At 39.7% G+C, this 26,927-nt stretch overlaps 4 protein-coding genes and 1 pseudogene across 5 annotated transcripts in view; 1 reads left to right on the top strand and 4 right to left on the bottom strand.

The window, feature by feature from the left end:
• LOC144630677 (uncharacterized) overlaps positions 1–861 on the bottom strand; it is a 37,269-nt gene extending 36,408 nt beyond the window's left edge. Inside the window, exon 1 of the mRNA XM_078489047.1 lies at positions 800–861. The gene's annotated coding sequence lies outside the window, so the exon portion shown is untranslated. The remainder of the gene's footprint in view (positions 1–799) is intronic.
• Positions 1–26,927, top strand: part of LOC144630691 (malonate--CoA ligase ACSF3, mitochondrial-like) — a 165,645-nt gene that overhangs the window by 45,819 nt on the left and 92,899 nt on the right. The window lies entirely within an intron of this gene.
• LOC144630669 (polyubiquitin-A-like) overlaps positions 1–26,927 on the bottom strand; it is a 115,543-nt pseudogene that overhangs the window by 29,155 nt on the left and 59,461 nt on the right. The gene's annotated exons all lie outside the window — the stretch shown is intronic.
• Positions 4,473–26,927, bottom strand: part of LOC144630925 (uncharacterized) — a 97,311-nt gene continuing 74,856 nt past the window's right edge. Inside the window, exons 4-5 of the mRNA XM_078489283.1 lie at positions 5,885–6,076; positions 4,473–4,928 (exon numbers count right to left, since the gene is read on the bottom strand). Of these exons, the coding sequence (XP_078345409.1) occupies positions 4,473–4,928; positions 5,885–6,076 (648 nt within the window). The remainder of the gene's footprint in view (positions 4,929–5,884; positions 6,077–26,927) is intronic.
• LOC144630718 (uncharacterized) lies at positions 25,831–26,740 on the bottom strand. Its single transcript, XM_078489096.1, has one exon. It carries the CDS (start codon positions 26,717–26,719, stop codon positions 26,060–26,062), a length of 660 nt encoding a protein of 219 aa, XP_078345222.1. The 5' UTR covers positions 26,720–26,740; the 3' UTR covers positions 25,831–26,059.

The raw sequence follows: 26,927 nt of genomic DNA, 5'->3' as shown, positions 1-26,927 counted from the left end.
CTGTTCGATTTATTTCGTTCGATATAAATATACGAGGATGGCGTCGGGTAAATATACGAGGATGGCGTCGGGTCGAGGGTCTTGTGTACAAAGAAGGTATTTTACATCCCAAAAACAGAGGAAGCAATTGAGGTAGACTTAGGGGTAGACCATTTTTTAAAGTTCATGTACAGGGCCGAGATCACAGTGTTTTGCCCGTAACCACACTGGTTCACGAAACGTGTTGTAGCAAACAACATTAAAAACACAAATAGGAAAGATTACGTGACGCATTCATGGGATGTCCTGGTAGTATAAACAGAGATAATCGAAATTTATTAGCCTAAGCTGTAACAATTCTGGCAATTTAGTACTAACAGGTTTTTGCTTGCAATCAGTGTTTCTTAAAAGTATCACTAATTTTTTTTAAACTTACAACAAAAATCAGTTACATTCGCTCGGAAAGGACAGAGTTTCAAAGCGATCGCGCCGTGTCACGCGAATTTCAAACACATAATTTGACAGAACACAATTATCATACTTTTATACGTCTCTGAATCGATATTCTTTCACAAAACTAAGAACAAATGAATCATTAACAACAATTGTAGACACTAGCTGAAGTCGGTAACCATTCAACGGTCGCCTCAATGCCTTCCTGATTTGTTCTAGGTTGTAATTATGCGAATTTAAACAAGGTTTGATCTCTGTTGACAGAATTCGTTCGACAACTCACAAACCAACAAAAATTGGGAACACTATAATAGAAATGCGAGATAATGGTTAATGTAATAAAAGGATATATTTCAAACTTTCCCACCTTAATTGATCTGTCTTCGTAGCTGCCGATTTTATATCTTTTCTTCGCAACTGCAGAAGGAAAAGCGGAAGTGATCCGGGTGTGTGAAGGTTCACGGGAAAGGAGTCACACCATCACAAAGACAAAGGCAGGGACAACCTCGTTCCCAGGAAACCCCATCTGGGAATGAGGTTGGGGCAGGGAGGGAAGGGCAATCGAGATCCCTCTCCTTATATCAACATAAACACTAGCCTATTCCAGACGTTCGGGTAGAAAAACGAAAACGAAAAAAAGGATAAGCGCGAAGAACGGTTAACAAACAAATGGCGAAGGGTAAAGGCGTGGAAGCCCTCCCCTTATATTTTTACTCGCCGGCCGCCGCTTCTCTCGCAGCCCCCCCCCCCCCCCCAACTCACTGAACGCCTGGAACCGACTACGTCAATAACAGCATTTTGCCTGTAAAAAAATCAACAAATATCTAAATAAATTTAATTGGCTTAGCGAAACCTCGAGCAAGGAAAAGGAATGATATATAAACGAAATTATCGGTGGAGATGAACACGCGCTTGGACTCCCGGGGGTGGTGGGAGGGGGTAATCCAGTATAGGGCTGTGGCTATTGATGGCGGCGGGATATTGAATGGTTATTGATGTTCTTAATCTTAAAAAAGGGGTTCCTTTTTGTCACTTTTGGCATTGTGATCCCAGTGTGATTCTTAGATGAGGTTGCTATTAATTTGCTAAAATTAAAGCGTGTAAACGTCCACCACGAATAAGATATTGTTCCATAACACTTACCTGCCCGTTAAACATTCCATGATACGGAAAAGCAAAAAAAAAAAGAAAACAAACAAAAAACCCCACCTGTTTAAGCAATTTTTGGTCATAGTTTTACCCTTGAATGGGGTGTCATTTCTTTCGGTTTGGGCCTGTTGAAAAGTATCAATTTTTGATTGTCTTTATCCCTAATGCGTGAGACCCTTTGCCCCACCCCCCGGGTTGAACTTTTACACATTGTATGACTATGATTTTTACACACACTTTATTTAAACACGATAAAAACGTCAGTTACTTATATGTTCCCCAAAGTAAGGAACGTCTGTTATGTCTTGAGGGGGTGTGGGTGGGGGAGCACATCCCCCCCCCCCCCGGTGTTGAGTGTACGCAATCACTCAAGTGGTTGTTAACGGTAACAATACACATAATGCCCCTCCCCACCCAGGAGTATAAATAGGTACCGGCGTGTCAAGTGGTGCCAACCTGCAATGGAGTAGCTACAGAAACCCGTGTTAACTCTGACTCGTCCCCAGTCGTCTCTCCGCTTCTTCCTTCCCATGATTCTCTCCTAGACTCACGAAGGACTCAAAAGACGACGGGGGACGAGTCAGGTGTTGACAACAAAAGTTGTGGGTTATTTGAGGCATGAAAACTTATCTTTAAGCGTACCATATCTACTTCCCGAAAATAGTCCAATTTTTATATGCTAGAAAAGAATGATCCGGTCAGACGGAAAATTCGTCCAGATGAATTCGGTGGTCACAAATCAAAAAATTTAGAGGACGGCTTGACGCTTTGATAATTTTCGTTGTAAGAGTTGTAACTTTCTTTCCGGATCTCCCGAAGAAATGGATGCATGTCTTAGAAGGTACTGAGAGGCTCTCCCCCACTTAAAGATTCCCCATTTTACAGATCCCCGGTTCCGTTCTGGTTCCCCATTCCTCATTCCTCGATTCCCCGTTCCCTATTTTAGAGATAGCAGTTACTGAAAGTGTAAAACAAACGACTTAAATTGCAAGGCTCTTACAACAGAAATGAAGATAGGCAGGGCCGGGTTGTTCGAAAGCCAGAATCAAAAGTTGATCCAGGTTGCAATTTTATGATCAAATCTTATGATTTGTGGTTTTTAAGAATAGTCGACGTCATAACTGGAGGAGAGAAAATAAAAACAGAAAACCTCACTGAAAAGTTGGAAAACCCGAAATCAAAATTCACGCTAATCTTGAATTAGTTTAATCGTGCTTTGAACAACCCGGCCCAAACTTTAAAATAGCCAACATTTCAACAAGGAGATTTAGTAGCTACTAGTCTTCTACAGGGCTAGAAAAAGAGTGATAATAATATAAGGGTCTTTAAAATTGATTACTCATACGGTATAAACGAATCATGGGCCATAGTTTTTTCTCGTCTGTCAGCAAGGCTTCGCTCATTCTCGTCCCCAGAGCCGCTTGTCCTTCTTAGCCGGCTGAGCCTAGGGCACGAGGAACCAGTGGCTCTGGGGACACATGATTTTATTGCTTAGATTTTTAACAAAGATAATTTAAATCTAGCCAATCAAATTAACCGTAGTAAAATCCCATACAACAAAGGGAATTTAAAACGGTTGATTTGATTTGCCAAATTAAAATTTCCTTTGTTAAAGATCTAGCCAATCAAATCATGTGTCTCCAGAGCCACTAGTACGTTGCATTGATCAGTGATGACACACTTTAATTCCTCGATCAACATATTTATTCTCCTTATGGATTGACATACATTTTTTTTTAATATTAATTCTGAGAATTTGGTGATGCATAAGGACAATATCTCTTAGTCACGGTATGACGTTCTCGCGAAAATCTTCTATCCCTCAGATTAAAAAAAAACACAGTAGTTAGTTAAGGAGTAAATCATGTCAGAAAGGCTAAAACTTGGGATCACCACGTTATTTTTAAGGCAAGGTGTGTGTAAGAACAGTATGACTACCATATCTGTTACCTTGAAAATGTTGAAATAAATCGCTGGAAACAAAGGTTTTTTTTTCTGAAAAATGTTTCGAACAAATTACATTTAGATTTTCCTTTACAAAATAAAAAATTACAGCTGTGGTAGAAAAAGTGATCTTTCGAGAAAAGCAAACAAACAAACAAAACAAAAACAGCACCCCCCTTACTATGACTTAATATCATGTAGAAGATGCTTTCTTGAACCTATGCTATAACCAAAATTGTGTATCAACATGTTGGCGCACTACCTAGTGTGCAAGAGCTTTTGATTGTGGAAATAAACTTTAAAAACTGTCGTCGTTCTGAACAGGCCTGTCCTTTTATTGCCTGAACAAATACCTATACTATTTCCAGCTGTGTTGGCAATTGGTACTTACAGTACTACACTGTATATGAACTTATTCTGTGTATGCCACATGTTTACATGAAGCTACATGGGCTGCTCGAGTTGTCACGCTTAAATTTGCAAGCTCAAAAATTAAAAATTATAACCTCCTTGTTACCTCCCAGAACATGATGCTGCCCATGAGAGGAAACAAATATAGTCCATGCCATGAGGTCTGATTCTAAATATTTGTACTTATAACCCACCGATCGATTACAGTAATTTTCGCGCGCGTTCATTGGACAAAACAAATCATGTGGTACAAAATAGGATTTTAAAAAGCAGTGCAAAACAAACAAAAAGTCACCTTCGCAGGTCTAACTTTTTAATCAGATCAGAGTGGTTATTTCAACCGCAGTTACGCCGTGATTATCACTGTAGGATTTTTCCTATTTACCGGCGATAAAGCTCGTTGTAAAAATAAATCGGAGGGTCATAAAATAAACAAAAACCCTCCTGGGTTGTTGGTATATTCGATGATAATGCCCTTGGCTGAAAGAAGGGGTCTATTTACTAAATATTCTTCTAATTGAATTAAAAGCATCTTTTTAACAGCAGCCGCCTGATGTGCGACGTGTGGGCAGTGGCTCAGTCGTAAATGCAACCCTGCCAAATTCTCTCCTAGATTCTGCATTTTTAAGTAGATATTCAGCCACTTCTCGTATAAGTTCTTGAATTCCTGTATTTTCCTTTGCTGACGTTTCTGCTCTGAATTTAAACGTGCAAACAGATCTGCCCATGACCTCGTGATTGCAAAGTAGCTTTTCAGCTTTTCTTATAGCCAAACCATTCAAACCATTTACTATTTTGTCAATCTTATTACACACTAATACCATTGCAGCTCCATAAGCATTTATTGTGGCATCTCTGTAGTAATCCAAAAGTGCTTGTAGTGATTCCATGTCATCACAATCGTAAACCAAGAGCACAACGTGGCTTCCAAAGTAGTGTTGGCGTGTCAAACTGCCATATCGTTCCATTCCAGATGTGTCCCAAAGATCAATCTATATGAAAAAATCACAAGTCAAGGAATAACTTTTAATTTTTTTTATTACAATTTTTCTACCCTTTTCCAAAGGGGCATTCTTGGGCGTACTTCAAAATGACAGCAGAATATACTTGGCAATGTCACGCTATGGCTGGCGCTTGGGTGAGGATACAATGGGCAATGCTTTGATATCCCAACTCCCCAAGGTTGTCAAATATTTATACAAAAGCAGATAAATGCAGGAAACATGTCCAGCTTATGTCAACTACTGTTGTGATCACACTCAAGTGTACCAACGTGTGCCAACAGCTATGATAATGAACTGCAAACCATTTAAAACCTTGCCGCCATGGGGGATCGAGAGACTGCCATCTAAATGAGCTGGAGGTACCCATCACAAACCTTGAGAAACATCCCAAAAGAAAACAAAGAATGAAAATCCACTTTTGAGGGTATAACTACCAAGTCGCCTTTTGCTTCAGTACGTGCATGTTTAAACAAAAAAAGTCCTGGTGCATGTGCAAAACCATTCAATCAATTAAATTAGTCAGTCAGTCAGTCAGTCAGTCAGTCAGTCAGTCAGTCAGTCAGTCAATAAAATCACTTTGAAACAGAGGTTAACGGAACTCAAAAAGTTATCTATTATATTAATATGATCTTAATAGCCAGAAAGCAAGGTGAAACACTACCCTGACAGGCACAGCTATTAAGTTTGTAGCCTTTCACAGCCAATTACAATCATAAAAATAAACTTCTTTTCTAAAAAATAAACAATACCATACATTGCTCGGATCAATTTAAGATAAAGCCACGCACCAATATTCTTATAGCTAATAACAGCTGGTGAAGCACAAATAGACTATCGAAACGAACATTGTATTTTTCCCCATTGTTCTCATGGCTTTAATATGAAATGCGGTGGCATTATCCTTAACCGATCTCCAGCATGTGATTAAACAGCTTATTTCTCACTTCAATGGTTTTGTCTTGAACTGGGACTTTGATCTTGGCCTCTGCTAAATTATCGAACTTCGATGTATCGTCTTTGAAGCCATCACCTCGAAGACGGCGAAAAATGGACGTTTTTCCAACTTCCTTCTTCCCACACAAAGCAACTTTGTACAATGGTAGTTTCTTCCAGTCTTTCTCCTCCGTAATCAATTTCTGTTTTAAAAAACAGGGTCAAATCAATAACGAGACTGACAGATTTTAGACGGTTCCCCTGTCCGCCACGTTGCAAACTAAAAGATACATTACATGCAAAAAAATCGAAATCTTAAGCGTCCGAAATATTTACAGCACGGTACAACTTTTTAAAGTACACAAACAAACCCGATGTGACAATGAAGGGTTTTGAGATGGCAGAAATAGTGGAGGCTGTAACCGAAGGAACTAGAACCAGATGATCCTTTTAAAGATCTTGTAGTAGCAGATCATTAAGAGCTATTCTTTGATTGAGTCAAGCAAAGTAGGAAATGAAAATTTTGGACCGCCACTCAAACTTTGCATGCAGTTAGATATTCAGGGGGGATGTACAAAAATGGCCTTCTTTAAGGTTGCAACATTTTCGTTGTCATGGCAACAGCCATCGTCTGTTGGTGTCTCCAAACCTAATTTTTTACTCAGCACATGCTCTGAAATGTGAAAAATGTAAACAGCTGTTTCTCAAGTCCATTAAAAAACTGCTACTCAAGACTTGGACCAAATATAAAGTCATCATTCTAGTTTATATTGATGTATAGGACGTTTTTTCACATTAAATTCACAACGACTAATCAGTCAATTAACTAAGTGCGTTTTCAGCCATTTTGGTCGATGGGTAAATCATACCAGACGTTTCTTTAAATTTCTCCTAAAGTACACCAGTTCCAGACCAGAAACTACGCAGTCAGTTTACACAGATATCCTAGTTGCTAAAACTGTAAAGATCTCTGCGGGGCGGGCTCTTTTATATTTAAAGGAATTTAATGAACGAACCTCAAAAATCAAGTTTTGCATATTTTGGCGAAATTATTATTTTGTCTGCAAAGAATCTTATCTGTTGAGTCATTTTCTAATCAAAACAATCATATTTAGCCTTTGTTTTGTTAGCAATATCGATCAAAATAAAGCTTATTACACAAGAATTTCTCCAGTTCACCATTGCCATAATGGCGTCGGTTCGTTCATCGAGCATTCATATTCATCACAAAGTCAAGTGCCTGTACCTTTTTTGTGAGGATCATTTTGCTGTATATACACCTTCAGGGACTGTTATCTTGCCAATTTCAGCACATCTGCACAAGTAAATTATAGCAAGCATAGCATCTTCAACTTCCCTGAGAGGACTTGAGTCAGCAAGCCACGACAAGGGACGTTTAGTTTTCATCTCGGATTAACACAATTTACGTTGTATTACTCCAGACGATAGCACCACTCACTCTTTAAGAAGATAAACTGTCTTGATGTACTAGTTTAGCGAAGAATCGCAATTTCTCGAGGTATTTTGTGCCATTTTGAATTCGATCGTGCAAAACCAGAGAGTATTATTGGTCAGCGGTTTTGCCTAAAATGGTACAGTCCTTTATAATGTGCAAAACCACAGGGAGCCATACAAGCGGCGTGACTGTTTGTATGTTCGAAATATAAAAAAAAAAAATGTATAGGGATTTTGAAAGCGTCTTATTATCGTTAACTTATTTCGAGTAATGTCTATGTTTAAGTTCAAAATAAACGTAAACCTACCTCAACTGTTGTATTTTGTCGTTTCTGCGGCTCAAAATGGCGAATTTAAGCGATTTGGAGGGTTTTGCGTTGACTGTTGCTTCACGTAATAAGAAGAGAACAAGGGTGGAAAGCTCGATTTCGACCGCTCCACGGCCAAGCCGATTTTCAGCCAGAAATTGGAATCGCCAGGCTTCCTGATCAAACATCAGGTAAACTGAAAGGTTGAAGCTTCTTCTCGGCGCTTTCAATCGAAAATCCATTCAAAATCCAAGCGCTAACCGCCGAATAATTTTCGAGAAATGCAGCTTTCGAAGCGATCAGAAACCGGGGACGTGATTTGGTGTTCCAGTCACGCTGTTTCCTCCGGCATTGTGTACCATTATCCAATCAGCGCAGAGCAAACAGCGTGACGGTTGCTCACTGGAACACTAAATCCCGTCACGTCTAAATCACGTTCGAGTAATGTCTAAACATAGACATTACTCGAAATAAGTTAACGATAATAAGACGCTTTCAAAATCCCTATACATTTCTTTATATTTCGAACATACAAACAGTCAAGCCGCTTGTATGGGCACCCTGTGGCAAAACATTGTGTCCTTGGACGATTTCCTTCACTTGCTCTACTGGCCGTACTGGATTTTGTTTTTCATCATTAATTTTACTCTTTGGACTCAAACTAAATGATCGTTAAAATCAGAACTTTTAAAAATATTTTGGACCGTCAAAATTTAATTTTTTTATTCCGCTGCAACACTGAATCGTTTAACGGTAACTGGACCGTAGGGAACTATAGTGATTGGGAACCAGTGAACAAAATCAAAATAAAGCTAGGAGCTCTGTTATAAAATCTTAATCTCTGACATTTTAGGAAACAGAGATCACACAAATGGACAAAATACTGTTAGAGAACAAGGGGAATTTTAAATGGAAGATGGGGAAATGGACTACCCGCCAACCCCCCACCCCCACCCCCCTCAACCCAGGAACGAGGCCCTTATCTTACTATGCGCTCAATGACTCAGAGTCTCTGAGTGTTTTGTATCTGTATTTCATTTTTTACATCCCTTCCTTCCTTCCTTATTATCTTAACCCCCTACAAAAAAAATTGTTTGATATTTGTTATTTGATAACGATGGAGTGCCTTTTTCACACAGATGGATCGTTTTTCTTTGTGCTGCTTTTTTGGTTCGCAAGGAGCTAAAGGAACTTGACAAGCACATTTCCAGCTAATCAAGACGGCACTCACTCCCATCGGGAAACATCGGAGAAATTTAAAAGAAAAAGGGTATTGTAGGTTGCATCAAAACGATATATGGAGAGAACAGGAAGACAAAGGACTTGCCAAGTTCCTCTTGTTATTTGCAAGGAGTAAAATAAAACCAGATTATTTTACAGAAATAACCCAACGATCACCTAATTGATCGTTGAACGTTCACCCCCCCCCCCCCCGCCATTTCCAATTCCAGCTGGCTTACGCTTACGCGCTCGCTTTCAAATTGTACATGTGGGGTCTCTGTATAAGTGCAGCACGTAATCAAAAGACTAATTAAGACGTAGACTTAGATAGTTTGCGTTGCCAATCTTGTTATAAATATACTGAACATCAAAAGAATTCGGTACAGGCAGTAAAGCAAGGAAAGGAAAACGACTAAGGACACAATGTTTTGCACATTATAAAGAATTATATCATTTTAGGCAAAACCGCTGACTAATAATACTCTCTGGTTTTGCACGATCGAAGTCAAAATGGCACAAAATACCTCGAGAAATTGCGATTCTTCGCTAAACTAGAACATCAAGACAGTTTATCTTCTTTAAGAGTGAGTGGTACTATCGTCTGGAGTAATACAACGTAAATTCTGTTAATCCGAGATGAAAACTAAACTTCCCTTGTCGTGGCTTGCTGACTCAAGTCCTCTCAGTGAAGATGCAAAGCTCGCAATTAATTGTGCAGATGAGCTGAAATTAGCCAGACAACAGTCCCAGAAGGTGTATATACAGCAACATGATCCTCACAAAAAAGGTACAGGCACTTAACTTTGTCTTGAATATGAATGCTTGATGAACGAACCGGCGCCATTATGGCAATGGTGAACTGGAGAAATTCTTGTGTAATAAGCTTTATTTTGATCGATATTGCTAACAAAACAAAGGCTAAATATGATTGTTTGGATTAGAAAAAGACACAACAGATAAGATTCTTTGCGACTGAGGGCAGTTTCACTGTTGCAAGTGTTTTTGTTGGTGAGCAGACAAAATAATAATTTCGCCAAAATATGCAAAACTTGATTTTTGAGGTTCGTTCATTAAATTCCTTTAAATATAAAAGAGCCCGCCCCGCAGAGATCTTTACAGTTTTAGCAACTAGGATATCTGTGTAAACTGACTGCGTAGTTTCTGGTCTGGAACTGGTGTACTGTTGGAGAAATTTAAAGAAACGTCTGGTATGTTTTACCCATCGACCAAAATGGCTGAAAACGCACTTAGTTAATTGACTGATTAGTCGTTGTGAATTTAATGTAAAAAAACGTCCTATACATCAATATAAACTAGAATGATGACTTTATATTTGGTCCAAGTCTTGAGTAGCAGTTTTTTAATGGACTTGAGAAACAGCTGTTTACATTTTTCACATTTCAGAGCATGTGCTGAGTAAAAAATTAGGTTTGGAGACACCAACAGACGATGGCTGTTGCCATGACAACGAAAATGTTGCAACCTTAAAGAAGGCCATTTTTGTACATCCCCCCTGAATATCTAACTGCATGCAAAGTTTGAGTGGCGGTCCAAAATTTTCATTTCCTACTTTGCTTGACTCAATCAAAGAATAGCTCTTAAGCCACTTTGAGCTCTAAAGCTTTTAGTTTCCTTTATGGAGCCAACTCTAGCTGAGTCACAGCTTGAGATACGTAACGTTTGATAATAATTGTTATTTTCGCGTCGGTGTATCAGTAAAATCTTGAGGGTGCATTAAAACTAAATTGTCACAGATGTTGTTTCAGTATAATAAGTGTTTTGTAGGCGTAAAACTACACTCATGACACAAAAGTTTCCATTGTTAGAAGTTGCGCTGGCCTGTCACTCCTTGCTACTTCCTATAGCTATCAGCTTCATCTTTGTTTTTGAAAAATGTAAGGTAGTCTCACTAGTAAAACGCAAAAAAGAAAGATCAAGATGGCTGCGAGAAACATGGGTACTGAATATTTTTACAGTGTAAAGGCGCGGGTAAGATAAAATAAAATGAAGCGCGGATTTTAAAAAAGAAAAAAAGAACTTGCGGACGAAAAAAAAAACAGTTGCGGATGAAAAAAGTTGCTGGTGGAAAAAAAGAAGTCGCGGATGAGAAAACGAAGTGTTGTCCCTTCCAGGCCACCGTAAATACAACATGCAAGCAATCATTAAACCAATTATTGCTAATGCTCACGAATTTAAAGATCAAGTAAATTGATAATATACCAGCGTTTTCGAACTACAGGATTACGTATAAATGGTAAAAAACTCACGACTAATAAACAAAGTTATGGCGTTTCCCTTATAAGCTGGAACAACAGAGTTGATCGACTTACCGACTCGGATGGTCTCACTTGTGGAGGGTGAACTGAAGGAAAGAAATTTTTTAGTAAAACGATTACTTAAAATGGCTTTTCAGCTCCCATTATGCGAACAATTGGACTTTCGGAACACAGACCCACGCACTTCATGATAATTGGTCAGCAAAATAGATCGATCTGATAGAAATAAGTCTCGCCACTATGTCAATTTCACGTCTGGGTCATAAACAAAAAGCTAGAAAATAGAGAATAAACTCTAAGGTAATTAAAAGTGCTGTTTAGTAACCCGTGAATTTCTTTCTGAGCGTTAGTCCTAGGACAGAAATCGGCGACTACATGAGGCAAAGAAAAATTCTTTGACCTCCGTGGGATTCGAAGGGAATTACTGGGTTACTAATTTGCATTTTAATTAAATTACCTTAGAGCTCATTCTCTACCTTCTAGCTCTTATTATCAGTGCTGCGTTGTGCAACATTGCATTCGCAATTGTACCCTATATAAACAAAAGTCATGCTAGCTGACCTCCAGATGATTGAGAGCTGCCAGTCGTGGATCGTTGCAGTTGCAGTTCGTGGAGGCTATCCGCCTCCAGAAGTAAAAACTGGACTATTGGACTTGTGGTTTTCAGCTCCCCTCCAAGCTGATGAGCTGTATCCTCTAAGAATCGGCCTTTCTCTTTTATTACATGTGCTGCTCTTTCGGGGGGCATCTAAAAACAAAATTCTACCAGAGTGCCTAAAATAGCTTCTAAAATAGCTTTTCTGACATTCTGAAAATGAACACGTTTGCGGGGGTGGGGAGGGCATGCCCCCGGACCCCTCTACTATATTATGTACCCGGCAGTAGCATCAACTCAATCCTACCAATGACAAACTATCCTGCAATGGAAACATGGCCAAAACACGTTAAAAACTCAGGCAGCAACAGCTGTCCACAGTTACATTTTGGCTTTTGATTTGTGCTCTATCGTGCCGTTGTCGCTTTAAGTGTTTTTCGTAGTATCAGCCTTGCTAATTCTATTTGCAATTAAATTAAGCTTGATAAGTTTGTAACTTCACATTATCATTTTTTGGAGGGGAGGAGGGGGTTCATATCAAAAATTTAAGATTACAAGGTGATTCAGGGAAAAAATTTCTGATGAAGAGGAGGGTCATTATGCATTACCAAATCCCAGCATCCCCACCCCACCCCATAGAATATGAACGGTCCCTTACGTCGGTACTAATAATAATAACATTTATAGTGCGCAAATTTCATATATAAAATGTTCAAATGCGATTAAACTATTATTTACACTGTTTAACAAAATACAGTAGAATCCCGATTTCGGTAGCCCACGGTTTCTCGAAACTCCTATTTGTCGAAGCAATTTTTTGTTTCCCTTGGATAAAACTTTTCTAAAATTTTACCACCCAATTTCTCGAACCTCGCGATTTCTCGAAGCAATTTTCGATTCCCACGACGGTTCGAGAAATCGGGGTTCTACTGAACTGAGAGGACCATCCTCTCTTGACTGTACCTATTTATACAATAATAAAACAAATAACAAGTTCTAACCAAGAAACTCTATTTCCAACTTACATTTTTCAGGGTTTATTAAAGGTTGTCATAACCTCCCCTTTCACTTTATTGTACAAAAATCTTCAAAAGTAACGTAAATAAGTTTTAATTAATAAGTTTTGTCCATTTTATGACGCGACAGACATAGTTTTCGACACCGGATTGGATTTTGTTTGAAAGTCCAAAGAAGATGCATTTAACAATAAACAATAAAATTGCCTCCCGAGATGAGGGGGTTATTTGTCACTCATTGTATTGACCAGTTAATAGAGTCTGCTTACCACCTCTGAGGTTTCCACTTGCGGCTCATGCGTGTTTGTGACCGACCTCGCGCCAACGGCCAAGTTTCACGCTAGGACTCCCAAGGGATGTTTCTGAAAGCTGTATTGTTCGCTAATCACAGCCATGTTTACATATGTCAGGGAAAAGCCGCGTAAATATAAATCTGACACCTCCACGTGCAGAATAAAGTAAGATATTCGCGAGCATTCAAGACAAGATAATATCCCAAAGTCGCAGGAAATTTTGAAAAAAAGCAAATTCTTACTTCAACGAAAATCTACACAATGCTAGTGCTTTAATTTTGGAGTAACAAAAAACTATGTGTCTTCTACCGTCTCACATTTTTCTATCTGAATAAAAGTTGGCTTGTGCAAACTTTCGCCACTGAACTTGAACCTGCTGTTATTTTTTATGAGAGAGGTGGCGACAGTTTTCGCTCGTTAAGCCGGCGCATCAGAGTTGCAATAGAGGGAGTAACAAACACTCTTGAGATTACAGTGGAACCCCGCCTTACGTCCACCTCGTTATAATTATTACAGTCACTTTTTTTCCGGCAAAACGCCCTTACATTTTCTTGTAATAAAGCCCCGTTAATGCGGCCAACCAACGGCCAAATTCTGAAATCCCAACCTGTATAATCCTTTACAATTCGTTTATACGGCCATTCGAACTAAATACCCATTAATATTTGGCCAAACAAACCAAACAATATTGCACTAACATTTTATTTAAAACGCCTGTAACTTGTCATGTCATTGACCTCTGTGTTTTTTTGGTTAAATAATCATTGAATGTACCGTTTACGTTTCATTTTTTTAAATCCAGTTAGGTTCATTTTTCCATCGTGTTGTTTGTGCTCATTCATTCTTTATTTGTTTTTAATTACTGTATGTCTGCAGCCGGGATCTTGAAAAGTTGTTCTAATAGAAGTGCAATTGTGATACGTATTTGCCAAGACGTCACCTAAAGTACATATAGACCAGGTATGAAATTTGACCCTACCCCGTTAATACGGCCAAATTTCCATGGCCCGTTGGTGGCTGAATTAACGGGGTTCCACTGTACATTATTTTTTTCCAGGTCTCCTGTTAGCCGTTTCGCCTAATTCTCATCCCTCCATTCCTGTCTAGTCGTGTTCTCGTTTGAGATAATCTTTAAAAAAAAAAAACTAAAAAAATTATTGGGTATAAAAATACAACAAGCTCTCAAATTTACCTGCTCTGTGCAAGAAATACTCTCGACAATTTTTGTATTCCTCCTCCGAAATCGTTGTCGTGAGTGTCACCATCGTGAGACCAAGCTCCTTAAGAACGTCCTCTGTCGCAAGATATTTTTGCGCCATTTCGTTCAAGTAGCCTGAACGGTAGTCCTTCCACAAGTCTTCAAGTCTCTCCAGAGAGGTACTTTCCACTGTGATTATCAAGCTGCCTGGTCGCGCGTCTACAATCAACACTTTTCTCCTTTTCTCCAAGTAATAAACAAAACCATTTAGGTCTTCAGGCTGAGCTGTCTCATTTCTTTGCAAGTACTTTGACGCAGCGAGATTCAAAACCTTTTGTGCCATGGGGCAAGTTGTCTCTGCCTTTCGCTTACGTGATGTGTTGGGTAGTGCTCTTGTCTCTGGGACTCCTCCTTCGTGTTGCTGTAATGTTTCTACCAAAGATTCTTCTTGTATACCAGGTCCTGAGATGACCTCGCAATCGATCCGAAGTCGAAGACGAGCTGTTGGAAAATTATATGTCTTTACAAAGGTAAAAAGAGACTAAGACCCATAAAAAAATCTGCCAACCTTAACGCTTTCTGTTGCTAGATTCATCCTGAGATACATCTTATGAAATAGTCATGACCCGTTTCTCATAAGATTTAACACAAATGTCCGCGTGTTGTACCGTATTTTCTCAATTTATTGCCGGAGGATTTTACTCAAGTCTCGAACCTTGTCGACCCGGCGTTTTTATAGTCAAGCCGTTTAGCACAAAGGGGCCCTTCTGCTGTGCTGTGGAGGCGCGGTGACCTAACGGGTAAGCATGATGGACTCTGGATTGAGCGGTTTGGATTCTAGCCCTGGCGTGGCCATTGTCTTTTGTTCTTAGGTAAGGAACTTTACTGTCATAGTGCCCTTCTCTTGGCGCCATGGAGTCTACAGGAATCCTACTACAACTAATGCGATGGACACGATGTTCGCGGGAGTTTCAGTATATATATTATATATAACGTAGACTAATCTGCGCATGCGTTTAGTGCGAAGTACTTTGTTCTAGAAAGAACAGTACCACAAGGAGGGCATAGCATTTTCTGAAACACATAGATACCTTTGTTCTCTTTATATAAAAGTAGGAATTGCCTAGGGAGCACGGCCAGGTGTTCCCTATTCCTTCCTGATTATTCACAGGAATAATCAACTAATTGATATTGATTAATTAATTAATTAATTGGCTATTATAGTTGACACCATAGCGGGTTACAGTGTAAGCGAACGACGGCCCTAACAAACCATCACAAAATTGCATTCTCCACTTAAAGGAGTAAAAAGTATCTGACTGCCACTACTGTCGACAAGCACCGTTATTCTACGGTCCTCTACTCTAATTCTCATTTGAGTTCCAATAGTATAATTTCTTGGGTTTTAAAGTGTAACATACTCTCTTAAATTTACCTTCACTCTGAATGAAATACTGTCGACAAGCTGTGTATTCCTCCTCCAGAATCGTTGTTGTGAGTTTCACTGCGATCAGTCCAAACTTTCTCAGGACTTCTTTTGTCACAAGAAATTTTTGAGCCATTTCATTCAAGTGTCCTGAAGAGTAGTCTTTCCAAAGTTCTTCAAGTATCTCCAAAGAACTACATTCAAGAGTGATTATCAAACTCCCTTCCTGGGCATTCACAAAAAGCACACTGCGAACGTCCCTCAGATACTGTAGATAACCATTTAACTCCTCCGGATTCGATGGGTCAACAGCCTGAAAGTACTTGTACGCGATAAAATTCAAAACCTCTTGTGTAGGGGGAATGCCTGCGTATGTTACATTTTCTCCACTGAAAGCTGTCATGGGTGATGCTTGTTGTTGGTAGGATGTAATCGGCATTACGATTGCGCTTTGGACACTTGGCTGTGGTTCCCGTGAGGTTGTTACTATCTCTGGAGCTCCTCCTGTAGCACCAGCGGCTGTGATGGCCTCACAATCCATTCGTACTCGAATTTGAACTATTGGAAGACAATTATATAACACCAAAAATAATTAAAACTAAAAAACCTAATTCAAGTTGAGGAAGATCATTTAAAAAAGAGAATGATAAGCTAAACAGCAGCATTTTCTATTCTTTTACATATGGTAACAAAAGAGACCCACACAGACACTAAGCGAATGAACTGGATCACAAGGCTTTTCATTGAATTTACCCGGACATAGGGTGAAGCACCATACGAGAAAGGCTAGCCATAACCTGTGTGACCCTGTAATTTTGCAAAGCTAGTTTACGACAGTTTAGTTCAACTGCATAACCGTCATATATTCTTGTTTGCAGCCGTTCCCTTGCGCTTACCAATCCAAATCATTTTCTCGTTGTAATTGGAAGAATGACTGCACGACATTTCATGAATTGCCACAATATGGTACTTTTAAAACAACATCGTCCAAACGTCTAAAAACAAAAAATACATTTTAACTGACCTCCAGATGTTTGAGAGCTGCCAGCTGTGGAACGGAGCTCGTCTATGGATTGATGCACCTCATCAAGCTTATCCTTGATGTCTTGGGCTTCCTCTCGAACTAGGCATTGAACGTTTTGAGCAGTGGTCTCCATTTCACCTACAAATTGGTCTTTGATGTCCTGGGCTTCCTCCCGAACTAGGCATTGGACGTTTTGAGCTGTGGTTTTCAGTTCACCTCCAAGCTGGTCTTTGATGTCCTGGGCTTCCTCCCGAACTAGGCATTGGACGTTTTGAGCAGTGGTCTCCAGTTCACCTCCAAGCTGGTCTTTGATGTCCTGGGCTTCCTCCCGAACTAGGCATTGGACGTTTTGAGCTGTGGTTTTCAGTTCACCTCCAAGCTGGTCTTTGATGTCTTGCACTTCTTCTCGAACTGTAGTCTCTAAGAATTGAACTTTCTCCGCCACTGCATCTTTTATTTCCTTTTGTCCGCTCTGGACATCATTTAAACCTGTCTCCAAACGTTCCATCCCTTCTTGAGTTGAGGTCTTAAACTTCTCTAGAGATTGCTTAACATCTGTGTCGTTTTCATACCACCTCAGCAGTTCTTGTGTATTTCTTTTATCCTCAGCTGTGAGAGGGTCTTTCAGAAAGTTATCAATGGCCTTCTGCCATTCAGTCTTCTTTGCAGAGCTGATTTGCCCTGCAACTGCCAGCAGAGTACCTCTGATTTCTTGCCAAAGTTGTGGGAACTCGTCATCTGTTATCTCCATGTTTTGGCTCACGTGGCCGTACACTGAGTTGCGGTAATATTTAATTCTCGCTAAATCCGCAGCTAAACTGTGGTCTGTAATTGGTGGTAGATCATGCCAGCCTGTGGCAGGAGGGGTCAGGCTGCATATCGTGCTCAGCAACCTGAAAAGTAATGTGACATCAAAGTCTTCGGACTTGCCGTACACCCCTGGGGAAGGGTACAAGCAGTCCCACTGTGGCTTGGTGAGCTTTGCTGCTTTGAGTTGTTTCTCTGTGGCTGAATTTTTTAGTATTGTGGGAAGATTAGTTGGTGGGCAAATCTGATCAAAAACTTCCCTCAGTAGTGCAGTTCCTCCACTTATTAACAGTCGCGACAAACGTTGAAAATTTGCCTTTCCCGTTGTTGAACGAAGCACTTCATCTGGGCCTGGGACAGCGGCCATTTTAATCTGAAAATCAGAGATCACCGGAGCTCGATATGGGAATGGATTACTTCCACTTCATGATTCAAATTGCAAAACAATTCCACCTTCTATGGTATAAATGTGGAAGCCATCATCACACGTCTGTAAATAAATAGACAGTGTTGTCAATGGCTTGGTACCCTACCGTATTGGGAGCAGCGTTGCGTGACACCCTAACAACGACTTCCCCAAGTAAACAGTGCCATCGTCGGTATTATTTTTTACTCCGTTTAAGAAAATATAAAATTGTCCTCTCTTGACACAACTGGGGTGGGATTGAGATGGTTGTGAACAATCTCCACCCCTTGTCAGTGGCCTATTATGGCTCGATATATATTTTGGACGGATGTTCCGTCTAGACAAGGCAAGGGAATCTCTTTTTGTTCATCTGCTTATCCGTCTGTGTATAAATGCGGGCAAATAGACGGAATATCTATCGATAAGTTCGCCTTGGTTTACGAACTAAGCAGATAATTCGTCTGGACGGATAATCAGTCAGCAGTAAATACTGAGCCAAAATTAATGAAATAAAAATACCGACAACATAGGCATATGGATAATGGCAGCAAAATGACGTTCAGATTAAATATATTCTGGTCTCAGTTGAAAGGGTACTCGCCAATAAATTATTGTTGCTTTGATAACAAGCTACAGCTCTACATCCGCGTTGTATGGGTCTACGAACAAATTCGAGCTTATTATAATTGAATATGATTCCCTTCGATATCTTTTGGGAATCATCCTCACATTTCCGAGTTTTATAATTTCGTTCAATGACCGAAAATTTTTGTAGCACAACAGCTCAATTTATTTCGTTTGATATAATTCTTTTTTAAGAAGTAGAATAGAACCATTAAAATAGTTGAATCGCCGGGCGCCAATATGAATATTCGTTATTTTATTTGTCAAGGGTTTTGTGAACGAAGAAGGTATTTATATCCCGAAAACAGAGTTAGCAACTGAGGTAAATTTAGGGGTAGACCATTTTGATAGTTCATGTACAGGGCCTAGATCACAGTATTTTGCCCGTAACAACACTGGCTCACGACACGTATTGTAGCAAACAACATTTAAAACACACCAAGAGGAAAGATTACGTGACGCATTAATGGATGTCCTGGGAGTATAAACAGATATAACCGAAATTTACAAGCCTAAGCTGTAACACTTCGTATAATTTAGTTCTAACGCTTTTGCTTGCAATTAGTGTTTCCTATAAGTATCAGTATTTGAAACATACAGCAAAAATTACCAGTAACATTCGCTCGGGAAAGACTACAAAGCGATTACAACTTGTCACGCGAATTTCAAGCGCATAATTTGACAGAGGATACAATTATCATATTTATACGTCTCTGAATCGATATTCTTTCACAAAACTAAGAACAAATTACTCATTAACTACAATTGTAGACACTAGCTGAAGTCGGTAACCATTCAACGGTTGCCTCAATGCCTTCCTGATTTGTTCTAGGTTGTAATTATGCGAATTTAAACAAGCTTTGATCTCTGTTGACAGAATTCGTTCGACAACTCACAAACCATCAAAAATTGGGAACACTAGAATAGAAATGCGAGATAATGGTCAATGTAATAAAAGGATATATATCAAACTTTCCAAATGGGGCACGATTTACGTTTTGAATTTTTGTGTAAGCCCTGCTGTAAGCCGGCTTACAGGCTTACACGATTAATTTTTCACCTGTGCGATCCTTGCAAATCCTAGGGTTTGTTCGATGGATTTCCAGAGTTTCTGAAACAGCCGTTAGTTGAAACCGATGAAGACTTTGATTCAAGCCTTCGAAAAGTCTAAATACAGCCATATCAGTTCGAACTAACGGCATCTGGCAAGGAATAAATCGATTTCTGGAGTGATTAATTCCGACTCTGCGAGTGAACAAGATGGCGTTTAAATCCGGCAACATCTACATGCACCAACAACGAAGGAATATGGCCACATATATCGGTGAGCCTAATAAATATAATGGAAACGGCTTTTAAAGAATTTGAAATAAATAAATAGTTGAATCTTAAGTTGAAGTATTCCCTTTTCAGAGAATCATCAGTAAAATCAACTGAAAAATATAAGGGCCAGATTACCGTAATGATTCGATTTAGCGCCCGGGGCGCTTATTTACTTTTGGCACCTCAAGGGAGGGCGCTTATTCGAGACAGGGCGCTTATTCGGGACAGGGCGCTTGTTTAATTTTTTGAGAAACAGCCAAATGTATCTAACAATAACAGAAACTGTAACAGTTAGAAATTGTTAAAAGTTCAGTTACTTTAAAATAATTGTTCATTTTAGCAGTAAATATATACATGAACTGTACGGTGAACGGTCAGGCGTTTATCTAGTTGGCGTCAATGACTTCAGTAGGGGCAGTTATCCACAATAGGGGCACTTATTTGAATAGGGCTGCTTATAAGAATGGGGGCGCTAATTAGAATGGGGGGCTTATTGGAATAGGGGCGCTTATTTACAAAAACACATTCGAATGGGGGCGCTTATTCGGAAGGGGGCGCTTATTGGAAGGAGGGCGCTAAATCGAATCATTACGGTAGATGACAATCAAACTAAGTGCAGTGATTTTCCGAGACCCCCAAAGGAGACATTATAGCCTCTGCATGCACTGCTTGTAATTTATCACCTTATCTCAGACCAAGGGATGAATACAACAGTATGAATACAAACAGTAGGTGCTTCAAAAAACTATTTCCAAGTTTACAAAGAAATTGATAATCTTAAAAATACCCAATTTCAGAATGGCTAAATACTCTTTCACATCGAGGAAAGGGGGGGGGGGATACTCTTTATATTTTTGAGTAGGGGTGTGATGGTGGGACTCTGTAACCGTACCCTATCCCAGACCATTTTCAGCAGTACCCTATCATAGTATGCTAGACTATACACTGAAAATCCCTACCCTACCCCAAACTATTGTATCACTATTTCATCTTAAACTCATCTGCTTGAAAAACACACAGCAGCACACATGCATTTTCCTATCAAGCTCATATATGGGAAAATTAGGCTTGCTTACAAGTTGAGCTCACAGAGCGCGAAGCCCGAGAGCTCAAGAGTGGAGCGCGAAAGCTCTGCACTGGGTTCGCACCGGGGTCTACTACCACCAGAAGCGAACAACTTTTGGAAAGTCTATGGGAGTATGGGAGTACCCCCAGCAAGTGGGGAGGGGGTCTTGGGCACCAAAAATACCCATATAGATTTTGAAAGGGAGTATGCCTAAAGCTGTTACTAAGGGATTTGTAAAAGGTCAACAGATTTGGGGCAGACAAAATTATGAAGAGTTAATTTCAGAAATAAATTGTAATGACACACCTACAATCTGGTTGTAGATTCTCCTGAGCCAGTAGTTCACTTGACTTATACTTGACTTATAATGAGTGCTATGCAATGCAACAGTCATTGTACTGGACTGAATTGGGGTTAATGCAGATCTGAACAACAAATGAATCAGGTAAATCGGCCTTTACAAGTGAACAAACTCATCATATACATGTAGTTTACATGTAAAATATAAACCTTTTCTTGGGCACCAACAATGTTCAGTGGGGGGTATTTTCGTTGTTATATTTAGCATTCATAAATTAAAAGCATTATTTTCCTTCAATGTCTGCATGTATAATTTAGCTTTTTAGACGATCGAAGCAATATAGGGAATAACATTTTTAAGTAAAAAGCATCATAAACATAAAAGATCTGTTTGTAACTTAATTAGTAAATTCATGCAAAAGTTCCTTCCTGTAATAAAAAATATATTTTTAATACCAGCCTCGCGATTCACAATATTTCACGCAAACAGTAGAGTTATAGTTTTGGTAGAAGTTTATGAAGCGACTAGGGTCAGGTTAAGAAAGTAGTGTGTGAATCTAAGTTCAATATAATACAAGAAAGTACAACTTTGGGGTTCCCAGACAATGGGTTAAGTTTATTAGCGACTTTACCTTCGAATTCTGCATTTCGTCGCAAACGATTTCGCATTAGTGCTGGATTAACGGCTTTCTTTCCAAGTTGGTAATAAGAGGAGAAGCGCCAGGTCTCATTCGAAGTTTCTAGGGCTGGAACTCGGACCAAAGTGCAAGATTCTGCTGGAAGCTTTCTGAGAAAAACATGTCGGATGATATTGTATTTGCTGAGCAAAGCCAGCGTGCATTTGGCATACACATCCTCTCTTTTTCGTCGATCTCAACCATTCCTTGCATCGCTTCTCGTCTTTAAGAAGATATTTCGAATGGTCATCCGGCTTTATCGGGATTTTAAATGCCAAAAGGTGCAGCAGACCTGGTAGACACAACAGCACTTTGCATCTTCGAGCGTCGAAGCTCGCCACATGTGACGTCACAAAATCCATTTCCGACAATTTTCCGAAGCTTTTCCGAACCGTTCCGTTTGTGAAGCGAAGATAAAGGGCTGTCTTTAACATTGAATATCTCAGCGACGTTTTAACCAAATCGTTTAAAACTTCAGATTATGATTATTTACAGTATTTCCTTTCATTTAAAGTCAAAATGAGTCTTAAATAAAATTTGATCAAATTTCGTTGCATTTGAGCTTTAGCAAAACCTCGAGCAAGGAAAAGAAATGATATATAAAAGAAACTATCGGTGGAGATGTCCACGCGCTTGAACTCCCGGGGGTGGTGGGAGGGGGTAAAAATGGCTTTCCTTTTTGTCACTTTTGGAATTGTGATTCCAGTGTGATTCTTAGATGAGGTTGCTATTAATTTGCTAAAATTAAAGTGCGTAAACGTCCACCACGAAAAAGATATTGTCCGATAACACTTAGCTACCCGTTAAACATTCCATGCTACGGAAAAGTAAAAAAAAAAACGACTGTTAACGCAATTTTTGGTCATAGTTTTGCCTTTCAAAATGGTGTCAATTCTTTCGGTTTGGGCCTGTTAAAAAGTATCAATTTTTGATTTTCTCTCCTTAATAAGTAAGACCCTTTGCCCTACTCCCCGGGTTGAACTCCTACACGTTGTTTGACTACGATTCTTACATACAATTTATTTAAACACGATAAAAACATGTGTTACTCATATTTTCCCACAGAGTAAGGAACGTATGTCATGATGGGGTGTGGGTGGGGGAGCAACCCCCCCCCCCCCGGTGTTGAGTGCACGCAATCACTCAAATGGTTGTTAACGGGAACAATACACACAATGCCCCTCCCCACCCACGAGTATAAATAGGTACCGGCGTGTCCAGCGGTGCCAACCTGCAATGGAGTAGCTACAGAAACCTGTGTTAACTCTGACTCGTTCCCAGTCGTCTCTCCGCTGCCTCCTTTCCATGATTCTTTCCTAGACTCACGAAAAACTGTAAAGACGACTGGGGACGAGTCAGGTGTTAACAACAAAAGTTGTGGGTTATTGGGCTCATGAAAACTTATCTTTAAGCGAACCATATCTACTTCCCGAAAATAGTCCAATTTTATATGGTAAAAAAGAATAATCCGGTCAGACGGAAAATCCGTCCAGTTGAATTCGGTGTCATAAATCAAAAACTTCAGGGGAGCACTTGACGCTTTGATAATTTCGTTGCAACTTTTTTTACGGATCTCCCGAAGAAAGGGATGCATGTATTAGAAGGTACTGAGAGACCTTCCCCCTTTTAGAGATTCCCCGGTTTCGTTCTGGTTCCCCGTTCCTCATTCCCCGATTTCCCGTTCTGTATTTTAGAGATAGCCGTTACTGAAAGTGTAAAACAAACGACTTAAATTGCAAGGATTTTACAACAGAAATGAAGATAGGCGGGGCTGGGTTGTTCGAAAGCCAGGATGAAAAGTTGGTCTAGGTTTCAATTTCTCTCGTAAAAATGTGTTTTTATTGCTGATGTTTTGTGGTGTTCGAGATTAGTCGACGTCATAACGGGAGGAAAATATAAACGGAAAAACTCAATGAAAAGTTAAAAAATTGAAATCACAATTCACGCTAATCTTAAATTAATTAAATCGTGCTTTGAACAACCACGTCCAAGGTTTTAAATAGCCAATATTTCGACAAGGAGATTTGTAGACTTGCAGGCCGCCAATTGGGCAAAAAAAAAAATACAAAGGGAATATACAGGGGACTTTTTTCGCCCAATCAGGAGGCAGCATTCAGAGAGATGTTTGGAACTGGCCTGGTAAGACTCTTTCCCCAGGGGCACCTTTCAATGGCTCCAACGTTTCTATGCCGAATTTTTTTTACCGCAGTTTCGCGTTTCCCTCACCCCCACCGTTTGCCCCTGGGTCTCCGAGGATGAGTAACTAATAATCTTTTACAGGGCCAAAAAAGGAGTGATAATAACATAACGGCTCTTAAAATTTGAATACACATATAGACAAATCATGGGCCATAGTTTTTCTTTGTCTGTCAGCAAGGCTTCGCTCATTCCTGTTCCCACAGGCGCTTGTCCCTCTTAGCCGGCAGAGCCTGGGGCACGAAGATTAGGTGGCTCTGGGGACACATGATTTGATTGGCTAAATTTTAAACAAATCTAGCCAATCAAATAAAATCCCCTACAACAAAAGGAATTTAAAACGGTTGATTTGATTTGCCAAATTTAAATTTCCTTTGTTAAAGATCAAGCCAATCAAATCATGTGTCCCCAGAGCCACTCGTACGTTGCATTGATTAATGATGACACACTTTAATTCCCCGATCAACATATTTATTCTCCTTATGGATTGACATACATTTCTTTTAATATTAATTCTGAGAATTTGGCGATGCACACGGCAAGGACAATATCTCTTAGTCACGGTATGACGTTCTCGCGAAAATCTTCTATCCCTCAGATTAAAAAAAGTTACCGTAATTAGCTAATGAATAAATCATGTCAGCAAGGCTAAAAATTGGGATCACCACGCTTCCTTACAAAATGAGAATTGCAGGTGTAGTAGAAAAAGTGATCCATTAAAAAAGCCAACAAACAAACCAAATACCCTTACACCCCTCCCCCTTATATCATTCATGTTTCATCACTCAATCAAGTGCATTTCCTTCGTAGTTTTTTTCTTTCTTGTAACATGTGACATCAAAACCAAATTGATTGCAAGGCAGGCACTTCGGCAAAAAGGGTAATATTGGCTTATGCTCAACTAGAACTGAGAGCTAGTCTTCTTCAGGGCCAGTAATATAATAATAACATAAGGAAAAACAACGGCTGTAAAATTTGAATTCGGAAAGACCCGATAATCGGGTTAGCCAGAAGGCTCATCGCTGCACAAGTTTTTACCGGTTTCTGTTTCATGAAGTGACTAGGAGAACAACTACTCTCCTTGAATGGGATCCTACCCTACCACTGCTTACCCCCAAGTGTTGAAGAAAAATATTTACACACATTTGGTCCCTTCCCATCCTTATGCAATGATGACATAAAACATCCCTGTAACACATGAGTGCGATTTATCATTTTCCGACATTGAAAGGGGATGGGGGTGTTTAACAGTTTTTCCTGTCATAGTTTCATGTATTCCATGGTGGTGGTTAATGAGATCAAATTATGTCCTTCTGGTTGCTAAAGAGAGTAATTTAAGTTTCTTGAGTCTCACTCAATATAAAAGGCTTGTTTTCAATGATTAGTCTTGTTGCTCTTCGTTGTTCACCTCTGTTCATTACTATCGACACTTCAGCCAGTAACTTGCAAAAAGCGCACTCGTCGCTATCTACTTTTCAAGTTCCTCCCTATCAAAGGTGAGGCGTTGTTGTGTAACTTTTCTGACCTACATTTTCCATTTTATGTTCTTGATATTATCTATTCGATTTTCTTTGTCTAACATTTTACATCCCTTAGGCGCAACAGCATCTTGTTTGCACGCAAAAATTCCTTATAAAATCATGATTATATTCACGATTGCTTGCTAAATTCACGTTTCCGACGATTGTTTCTTATTTTACATTGGAAATCGGTACATATATAATCAATAAAGGAAAGTTATTGCTCAGTTCAAGAAAAAATTAAAAAACAGTGATAAGTCATTGCACTCGGTTACGAAAAAAATGACGATTGATCTGTCTGGCGCATTAATAAGGCGCCATTTTTTAATGTGCGGGCCGGCGCTAATCACGCGTGAAATTATGCGCAGGAAGGATGCGCACTGCAATACAAATTAATGACCTCAAGTTACTTTACATTTTCGCTTGACAGCAGGGAGGAGTCTAAGGAATTACTCCTACGTGATTTGGTTCCTGGCCAAGTGCAGGGTTGATCCATTCTGAACATTGTAGCTTTCCAGCGTGCGCTCATTTTCAAGTTCCATGCTATTTAAGGAGAGACTTTGTTGGTCAGATGGAATCCTTTCCTTGTCTTGAAGTATCTGCTTAACATATCCAATAGTATTGCTTGGTTCTACCGTTAAAATGATTGTGTCAGTCCGAATTTTAACGAAGATGTTAATGGGGTAGTGCAAGCGGACACGGGAACAATCTTGAATGCTGTAGTTCATCAGAGTGCCACTATCTTGGAGCTTTGTCCCACCAAATGTCAGAATTTGCTGGTCAGGCGGAATACTTTCTTTGTCTTGAATTAGCTGTTTAAAATACTGGATAGTATCACTTGGTTTTGCCGTTAAAGTGATTGTCTTCCCAGTCGGAATCTCAACGAGAATGCGTATGCCCTTAAACAAGTAAACACAAGAATGGTCTCTAATGTTGTAGTTCCACAAAGTGCCACCATCTTGGAACGTTTTCCCACCAAATGTTAGAATTTGTTGGTCATGCGGAATCCCTTCGCTGTCATAAATAAGCTGTTTAAAATACTCGATAGTATCGCTTGGATGAACATTTAAAGTAAGCGGCGTGTCCCTAGTCTGCACTGCTACAAAGACGAACATTCCAGCTACGTCCAACTGTAAGGTTGACCCTCTCTGAATGTTGTTGTGAACAAGAGAGTGTCTATCTTAATTATTAATGGACAAGTATATAGGGGTGCGGAGACCGACAATCTTCCTTACTATGGACTTATTATGAATAGCACAGTTTAGGCAGACTGAGGGCTGATGAGCTCAAATGCACGTTAGAGAAACATTTTGTGTATTTACG

Source organism: Oculina patagonica, chromosome 11 (genome assembly GCF_052425735.1).
Source record: "Oculina patagonica isolate OP01 chromosome 11, crgOcupat, whole genome shotgun sequence".
In the NCBI taxonomy this organism is placed as follows: domain Eukaryota; kingdom Metazoa; phylum Cnidaria; class Anthozoa; order Scleractinia; family Oculinidae; genus Oculina; species Oculina patagonica.
The sequence above is the reverse complement of the archived record's forward strand: the minus strand, read 5'-3'. Positions and strand labels throughout refer to the sequence as shown.